The sequence below is a fragment of the Sinocyclocheilus rhinocerous genome, unplaced genomic scaffold, assembly GCF_001515625.1.
Source record: "Sinocyclocheilus rhinocerous isolate Xijiao unplaced genomic scaffold, SAMN03320098_v1.1 scaffold504, whole genome shotgun sequence".
Lineage (NCBI taxonomy): Eukaryota > Metazoa > Chordata > Actinopteri > Cypriniformes > Cyprinidae > Sinocyclocheilus > Sinocyclocheilus rhinocerous.
This window is the reverse complement of record NW_015645076.1, coordinates 2,330,112-2,339,610: the sequence shown is the minus strand read 5'-3', so window position 1 is coordinate 2,339,610 and position 9,499 is coordinate 2,330,112. Positions and strand designations below refer to the sequence as shown.

At 38.3% G+C, this 9,499-nt stretch overlaps 1 protein-coding gene across 3 annotated transcripts in view; it reads left to right on the top strand.

The window, feature by feature from the left end:
* fmnl2b (formin-like 2b) overlaps positions 1 to 9,499 on the top strand; it is a 36,196-nt gene that overhangs the window by 5,320 nt on the left and 21,377 nt on the right. For all 3 annotated transcript variants that reach the window (XM_016508980.1, XM_016508981.1, XM_016508982.1), the window contains 11 exons: positions 1,648 to 1,728; positions 2,841 to 2,917; positions 3,044 to 3,127; positions 5,695 to 5,844; positions 5,943 to 6,051; positions 6,160 to 6,236; positions 6,797 to 6,890; positions 7,406 to 7,480; positions 7,593 to 7,703; positions 7,817 to 7,966; positions 8,146 to 8,247. In XM_016508980.1, the coding sequence (XP_016364466.1) occupies positions 1,648 to 1,728; positions 2,841 to 2,917; positions 3,044 to 3,127; positions 5,695 to 5,844; positions 5,943 to 6,051; positions 6,160 to 6,236; positions 6,797 to 6,890; positions 7,406 to 7,480; positions 7,593 to 7,703; positions 7,817 to 7,966; positions 8,146 to 8,247 (1,110 nt within the window). The remainder of the gene's footprint in view (positions 1 to 1,647; positions 1,729 to 2,840; positions 2,918 to 3,043; positions 3,128 to 5,694; positions 5,845 to 5,942; positions 6,052 to 6,159; positions 6,237 to 6,796; positions 6,891 to 7,405; positions 7,481 to 7,592; positions 7,704 to 7,816; positions 7,967 to 8,145; positions 8,248 to 9,499) is intronic.

Genomic DNA, 9,499 nt, shown 5'->3' with positions numbered 1-9,499 from the left:
TGCAGCACAGCAGAAATAGACTCCGTGCGGAAACGATCGCAGCATGACTGCTGCAGACGCACCGCTCCTGGAGCGCACTGCCGGACCGCAATCGCGTGCAGTGTGAACGCTCTGATCCGTTAACATGGGCGCGGAAAAAATACGCACCACAGATGGCGTTTGTGAACCTGGGGTTACGTTTGTATGCCCGCCCGGTCTGTTCTGTTCTCGTGCTCCATTTAGGCGCGCTGCATTCTGATTGGTTCGGATAGCATACTGCGGGAGGTCGGGGGCGTGGAAAATCGTGCTATAAAGCGATTTAGAAATCGCGCAAGCTCAAATCGCGATTTTATGACGATTTCGATTCATCGCACAGCCCTACATGACACCCTAAACCCCCTTTGACTTTTGAAAAAAAAATTTAATTAATGTCAAAACAAAATTCCAGCTACAACGTTCAACATAATATTGTAATGTTTGGCATCTTTATTGTGACATTGATATCACAAGAATCTCTGTGGCAGTAGTTATTTTAGCCATACCAAGTGCTCTGTTGAGGTTTCTTGGGTTTTTATTCAGTGAAAAAAAGACAACAGACACTTGTGCTCTGGTCAAACGATTAAATAACCACTGGAATACACTTCATTTCTGTCCATTCCTCTACAGGTCTGTTTTCATGTGGCCCCATTAAAACTTTGTAATTTTCTTTGTTTTATTTCCTGTTGGCATACCTTAGTCAAAGAATGATTCCAATAAAGCAGATATCTCTTTCATTATCCTTCACATTGACAGAAAGCATATCCATCAATGTTAGTTATCCATCAATGTTTTTAAAGTTGGTTAAATGACACAACCTCTCTGACCTTTTAATTTTGTTTTAATTTAACTTATATTGATCCAAGCTGAAAATGAGTACAGATATATAATCACCCTAATACATATACACAGAGGAAAGTTCCTTTATCATAATTGAAGTTCCCAACGGAGGTTCGGGAGGAACCTAATCATCCAGTCCTGTTAATCATCGCTCCGACTGTATATAAGCAGCAGTCATTGCTCCAGCAACAATTCTTCCGGCATCCCTCCACCTCCTCTTCTCCTCCTCTAATTCTTTCTCTTTTTCCTCCACACTGTACCATCATAAGAAGGGGTTCTTACTCTGAGCTCGAGCCGAGCCTTGGGTTCGAGCCTCCTTTGTGGACAGCAATCCAAGCTCGTTTACCATTATCTGGCAGGGCTGAGTTGGCTGGCGAACTCATGAACAGCACCACTAAGTAAACATATTCTTTATTAATACATTCTTTCTACATCCACCCTATCATGTCACCATGGCTACACTGCCGTAAGAGAAGGAGAACATGGCTGACAGTGGAAATGTTTGTTGAGGTGAAAGAGTGTGAAATGCCTGCTGTCTAAATAATAAATGATCATATCTTAGTGATTGCCATGATGCTTACAAGGCTGAAATGTGGTTCAGAAGAGATTGGGTAAAAGTTAGACTCTGCGAGGAGCTGAATGATTGGGAATTAGATCAGAGGATAACTGAACAGAAAAGAAGGTTTGCTTAGTTAATGTTTCATGTTGAAGTTGGGGAGGGGTTTGAACTTGCTTCAAGAGGAGTGATACATTTGAATAATAGAAATAAAGCATAATTTTTGTGTCTAACAGGAACGATTCCAAGTGAAAAATCCTCCCCATACGTACATTCAGAAGCTCAGAAGCTTTCTGGATCCTGCTGTCACCAGGAAGGTGAGTTATGGCTTTTTGTCTGCTATATTTATAGACCACAAATATTTAAAGATCTAGCCCTGGTATCCAAAGGTTGTACATTCAAACTCTTCAAGGAGTGATCATCATCGTGCCCTTAAGCAAGGCACTTGCAGTTAGTATATAGTAGATGCACATGTATGTATGTGTGAAGATGCCTTAAAGGAGTAGTTCACTTCCAGAATGAAAATTCTGTCATCATTTACTCACCCTCCACTTGTTCCAAACCTGTATGAGTTTCTTTCTTCTGTTGAACACAAAAGAACATTTTGAAAAATGTTAGTATCCGAACAGTTGATGGGCACCATTGACTTCCATAGAAGGAAAAAAAAGAAATACTATGGAAGTCAATGGTGCCCATCAACTGTCGGGATACTAACATTCTTCAAAATATATTCTTTTGTGTTCAACAGAAGAAAGAAACTCATACAGATTTGTAACAAGTGGAGGGTGAGTAAATGATGACGTGAACTACTCCTTTAAATGAATTATATATGCAAATAAACAGAAATGTCTCCTGCATATTTTAAAGCTGCGTCTAAGTAATAGAAGAAACACCCACCTCTTAAATTTAATGGCCCATCCAGAAATCCTTATAATACCAGTCAAGTCATATAGCACTTATATAAAAACCATTAGAATAAAATTCCTCTAATGTAGGGCCTTTCAAACTGGAGTTGTCAAACTGGATGTCAAGAAGGTGCTAGGAGGTCTTTTTTTGTGTAAAAGTTTGGGGTGAAATATTAATAATGCTACATTCATACATGTAAATAATAAATAAGGTTTTCTAAAATTTGGATACGTGTTGATAGTTTCCTTCAAGGTTATAAGTGTAACAGCACTCTTGTGATGGGTAAGAAAGATCATTTTCAAGATCATTAAGATCAAAAAAGATCTTGAATAAAACAGTCTAAAAAATGTAAATGTTTGTAAAATATTTACTTTCTGATAAGTTGACAACTTATTATAAAGTAAATGTTTCACACTCATTTATCATCAAAAAGTTGATGATGAAAGATTGGCATTTGCTGCTTTCCTAACAAATCAAGTACATGCTTGCTCAGAAGTGGACATCTCTTCCTCCTCCTTCACAGAAATTTAGAAGGCGAGTTCAAGAGTCAACTCAGGTGCTCAGAGAGCTGGAGATATCTCTTAGGACCAATCACATTGGGTGAGTCACATGTTCAATGAATCAACCTCAATGTAACATGAATTAAGTTCATTTTAGATCTGTGAAAGGTTTCTTTTGAGGTATTCAGTCGGGGAAAGGCCATTAAATGTTTTCTTCTTCACTTAGGTGGGTGAGAGAGTTTCTCAATGAGGATAATAAAGGGCTTGATGTTCTGGTGGAGTACCTGTCTTTTGCCCAGTATGCTGTCGCGTAAGTAGTTCTTTTGCTTGTCAATCTTAATTTTTGTCTTTGCTGCTGTCTTTTGCTTTCGCTTACCACCTCAGAACACTCTGAAATTGGTAAGGGTTGTCATAACAGTCACAGACAGACAGTTTCAAAAGAATGTTGCTGAAATCTTGTCACCGGTCACTGCTGGGTTGCTTCTGACAAATGAAAGAGGGGTGGTGAATTAGATAAGTGCCTCATTTAGCAGTGACAGAAGGTGTGATGGATGGAAATGTGCAAGGTGTGTTTCGAGGTCACTGTGAAAGCAAGATCGAATACAATGAATTAGATTTGTGAAAACTGTAAAAAAAAAATGTTTTTCAGCATCTTGTGATGTGATAGCCATTTTCGCTGATTAGGTACCTAAAAGTTTTATACAAACTTGTACACGTTAATTTTACAACAAGGTGTTCTTTATTTTAAATATTCATTATATTTACTAATTAATAAGTAGTAAAATTAAATGTAGTATTGCTGGAGTTCAAGTGTGGATTGATGCTGAGCCAAAGTAGTGGGCATGGCAGGGTCTAATGAAACTCGGCATGGGTGGCCTAAGGTGTAGGCAAAGGAAAGAAATGGAAGTAATGTTAGTGCTTCTAATAAAGAAAGGATCAATAGTTGCCAGCCTTCAGAATAAGTCTAGCAGGATTAGAAGTGGACTATGGGGATTTAACTATATGCCTGGCTAAACAAATGAGTTTTAAGTCTAGACTTAAAGAGAGTTTGTCTAAGTTCTGAACAGTGTTAGAAAGGCCATTCCAAAGGTTAAGAGCCATGTAAGGAAATGCTCATCTAGTTTTTTATTTAGTTTTTCTTAACTGGCACTGTCAAAAGGCAAGAGTTTTGGGACCTTAATGGGTTCGTGAAGTAGTTTGTGTCAGATAGGAGAGACACACAAAATGTGCAATTCTATGTGCATCAGGACCAGAATTGGAAACCACTGGTTGGCACAAGTTTGCAGGCTGAGATAATCACAGCCATTCTGATATAGAGTGATATCACACGACTACGAGTGTGATATTGCGTTTATACAACAGTTTGATGGCACAAGTGTGTAAATAATTAATAAACAACCACAAAGTGTCTTAAAAAACATTTTGTATGCAGAACTACTTCCTTCCGCCACTGACTCAAATCTCAAGTTGACAGTTTAACAGCTGAGCCCAACATCACTTTAGAACTAGTAACGAAGGAACATTGAGTTGCTTCATTAAAAGCTTATTGTATTACTGTATTAAAGCTTACTGTATTATGTCGAGTATTTTAAGAGAGAGGTGGACTGAGCGAGTGTGATTGCCTGCATCTGATACAGCATTCATTCTTCAGCTCAATCTCATATTCAGAATAAAACATTAGTTTGAATGTCCACTAGGGATGTCAATTTTCGATCATTTCCACGATCGATCGTCGTTTAATTTAACAATCAATTAATCGATTAATCGTTAACTTTAATGCAGCAAAATGCGTCTATTGCAGCAGCACGCAGTCACCGGCATGACAGGATGTGCAAAAGCCACTCAAAAAAAAACACGCAGCCCAAAATTAAACTGCTTAATCGACCATCGATAGCTTTAATCGATTGCATCTCTTATCGACAATTAATCGATCATCGATTAATCGTTGACATCCCTAATGTCCACTGAGGAAAGCGATATCTTTGTCGTAGTATCCTTTCAACTGTTAAGGGTGAATTCCGATGCCAGCGCTGCTCAGTGCATTTGTTGGCTGCGTCTTCCAAGATGTTGTTAAAAGTAAAAATAACTTCTCTGTTTACAACCCTGTTTCATATGTGTATAGGTATGTGCAAAGGTGCGTAGTGTAAGTGACATCGCCAACTACTGGACTGGCATGCATAATAAAGCGTTTTTATCATTTTTTGCAGATCCATATCAACAGGGATAATTTTGACAGCATTGTCATCTCTATGCGAAACTTTTCACAAATGCCATGGAAAAACATTTCCATTTTAGTACATCGTTGTCATGTAAATGTACCCTTAAAAACAGTTACATTTGTTCTGGTCTGGAGGAAATAAACAGCTTTCTTCTGTTGAACACAAAAGATATTTTGAAAAATTTTGGTATCTGAACTCTTGATAGGCACCATTGACTTCCATAGTATTTGTTTCCTATTATGGAAGTCAATGGTGCCTATCAACCGTTCGGATACTAACATTTTTCAAAATATCTTCTTATGTGTTCAACAGAAGAAAGAAACTCATACAGGTTTGGAACAAGTGGAGGGTGAGTAAATGATGACAGAATTTTCATTTTGGAAGTGAACTACTCCTTTAAGCCTGTTGAAAAGAGTGGTTCTATTGTATCAAAAGCAACCCTAGTAGTATTAGCAGTGAAATACAACAAAATTTGGAATACAAAAGTCATTTAAATAACTCCATTAACTGTGAAAGAGCCTAAAATGCGACTGAAGCAAACATTCTCAGTAAGGAGGAGTTGGGAGGACACAGTGTTTTGTAGTACTTTTGACATAAACACTACACAACCTATACATCATTTTCTGTTTATGCTTTAAACTCTTTTATTCTCTCTCAGGTTTGATGGAGATGTAGCAGAGAGCACCACAGGTGAGATTTCTGTTGAGACCCCTTGGAGCCGGTCTATAGAAGATCTCCATGGCGACAGTAATCTACCATCACCAGTCAGCGGCAGCAGCATACCACGATCCACTCGGCACTCCTTAAGGTAGACGCACACAAACGGACACAAGCACATTTGTGTTCATTCTGAAAATTGGAAAATATTTTTACAAGACCGCCCTTAACATTTTATTGCTTTCTTAGGTCAAATACTTTGCCCAGTCGCAGAACTCTGAAGAATTCACGTTTGGTGTGTAAAAAAGATGATGTTCATGTCTGCATCATGTGTCTAAGAGCTATTATGAACTACCAGGTAAGCAGATTATGAAAAGTAACAGCTGAATTTAAAAACAAAACATAAAAATATTTAAATCTCTTTTCATTTTTCCCTTTTCTGTATCACACACTCTTTGGCCAAAAGTATGGCTTCAACATGGTTATGTCCCATCCCCATGCTGTCAATGAAATTGCTCTGAGCCTTAACAACAAAAATCCCAGGTAACCACACACACACATATATACTGGTTTCTCTTAACCAGCATATATGTGAAAACATTAATCATTGCCCTCAAACTTTTCTCCAGTTTCTTTGTTTAAACCTCTCAAAATGGTTGATGAGAACTCTCTTATCTGTCAAGGCTTTCATCCAAACCCTTAAGCTGTTACATTTGATCAAAGACCTTTTTTAACAGGGCTGTTCTTTGGAAACTTTAGCTATAAATAGATGAATTGTCTGTCAGTTGTGCTGATTAAGGTCAATAGAAGATAACGGTTTGTAACTAAGACCGTTCCTTGAGACAATGATGCAGAATCTTTCAAAGCCGTCAAACAAAACCTTTATGGATAGCTCCTTGTATAGGTGGGATAATTCCTCTGTAATTTGCCAACCATAAAACCAGTAGGACAATTTGACCTGCCCCTTGGAGATTTCTTGATTGGTTAAGAGTTGGGTCTGAAATTCTTAATTTTTTCCTGGAATTTTTTAGAGTTTGTAGCACTAAGTATTTTGTGCAGGTTTTGTTTCTTGATATAAGTGTCCTTTTGTCTGTGTTGTGCAGGACCAAAGCCCTAGTTCTGGAGCTGTTGGCCGCCGTGTGTTTGGTCAGAGGAGGACACGAGATCATCCTTGCTGCTTTTGACCATTTCAAAGAGGTAGAAAAGGATATTCTGTCTTCCATCATTTTTCCATTCAGTTTATTTCACTCTGATGTAGGACTACATGATACTGGGAAAAAAATTGTTTAGTTTTTCTTCTATATATATTGAGATATCAAAAAATACAGGAATTTTCACCAGATAACTTGAATAGCTATATTTAGAAGTTAGTTATAGAAAATAACAATAATAATTCAAAAAAATCAATTTTACCATGAAGATATTTTTGAGTGTGAAATCCTTTCAGGACTTTCAAAAATTGGGTCTTCTTCATACTTGGGTTTATTTATTTATTTGTTTATGTATGTATGTATTTATTAAAAAAAACAAAGGAAATGACTACTTTTAATTATAAAATTAACCAAATTACAGACAATTAATGAATTATATTCATTAATACAGAACCTTTCACAAAACTACTCAAAGCAAAAAGCTAAATTACAAAACCAAAAAGCACAGTGTTGTTTTCTGTGGATTATTAAAACATAACTTATGTCTTTTATGTTTCTCAGGTCTGCTCAGAATCCCAAAGGTTTGAAAAATTGATGGAACACTTCAAAAATGAAGACAACAATATTGATTTCATGGTGGGTATATATTACAGAGTCCTTCCTCTCTCCTCTGGAGTGCCTTTTAAACTGACAAGCTCTCACTACCACTGATGTCATATCTCACCATCATTCCCTGTTTGTGACTCAGGTGGCGTGCATGCAGTTCATCAATATTGTGGTGCACTCAGTAGAGGACATGAACTTCAGAGTTCATCTCCAGTATGACTTCACCAAGCTTGCTTTGGATGACTATCTGGAGGTATGAAAACTGTTCAAAGTGCTCAAAGTATCTTCTCTTTACGCTTTAAAGAGTTTCTCTTTATCAGAAACTCACTGTTGTTTACTGCCTCTGGGGTGTGTTTTTGTGCACAGAGGCTGAAGCACACTGAAAGTGATAAACTCAAAGTGCAGATCCAGGCTTACTTGGATAACCTGTTTGACGTTGGGACACTTCTAGAGGATGCAGAGACCAAAAATGCTGCCCTGGAACGTGTGGAGGAACTGGAGGAGAGTCTCTCACATGTGAGTGAATACTCAGACACCACTCTATTATTCTTGTCTTTTCTAATTTTCTGATTCCTTGCAATTTCCTCTTAGTTTTCAGCATAATGTATATACATAATTAATTAATAACACAACTGTTATCTAGCATCTCTAGCATCTTTCCCCTATCTCATTCTGACTTTTCCTCATGTTGGCAGATGACCGACAAACTCTTAGAAACAGAGAATGAGGCCATGTCTAAAATCGTGGAACTTGAGAAGCAGTTGATGCAGAAGAACAAAGAGTTGGATGCCGTCCGGGTCAGTATCACACCACCTGACCTAGAGCCCAGGGCCCGTATTCTTAAAGATTCTAAGAATCCTCTCAGAGAGCTCCTAATTTAGCTTTAAAAATTCTACGTAGGAGTCTTAGCTTAAGAGCAATTCAGGACCAATCTGAGAGCAACTCTAAGCGAGGAAAAGACAAAAACTTTCATCTTAGTGAGGAGGCGGGGCTGACCCCGTTGCTACGTATGACACAGTCTTTTGAAGACTGTGATAGGCTGGTTGTTCAAGAAGGAGAAAAAAAGAGAGAGTGCTTTAGGGTTTATTATAAGCCTCCACTTTGAAATTACAGGCGTAATTTTTCCTATTTTACTCTCTCTCACACACACACACACACACATTATATACAGTATATATATATTCTTCAGAATATGCAGAATACAGTTGTCAGTCCTGTATTTGGGTCCTTAACATGGTTACGTTCACACAATACAGTTATTTACGGGGGTGACAACCGCATTCTATTACCGAACTCACATTTTCAGGACTCACAACCGCATTCTCAGAAAACACGCGCTGTATGAACTGGACAACTAGTTGTAGTACAGTGCGAGAGAGCCGCTCATGTGTGGTTTCACTTTGGGTACAGCGACGGAGGAATGAGCTGTGTGTCATCTGAAGGTTTTAGATCCAGTCACTGTTCTCCACTGGAGTGGTTTCCGTCAGTTTTGTGTTCTGTGCGTCACAGTGCGTGACTCAAATGCAGTGTCATGCGCGAGACGCAGAAAAGAATGCAAGCGCATATACAGGCTTGACTCTCGTTGCACGTTCATACAGACAGTATTCGAGACGCTGCTGTTTGAACGGGACGTTTCGAGACTGTAAGGAAATGCGGTTGTCAATCCCTAAAAAACTGACAGTGTGAACGTGGCCGTAATTAATGTAGTGATTACTTTCTGGCGCTATGGCATTCTTAAACTGTGTCCGAGATGTTAGCGTGTCTCTAATAATATCGGTCACAAACATGATCACTGCACGATCTAATGTGTAGTGTCTTATTAACTCACTGTCATGCATTGTGTGCAATACATTTCTTCTCCCTCTTCACGTTTCGTTGATTTTCTCCACTGCTAAAGAAACTCTTAAGCCTCTTAAAAGTCCTCGTCAGTACTCCTAACAATTTTGGACCTTAAGAGCTCTTTTAAGGGTTAAGATGCTTTCTGAATTACTTTTTTCTTTACTAGGATATTTTCTTTAATTTTAAGAGGAAACACCCACATTTCTAAGA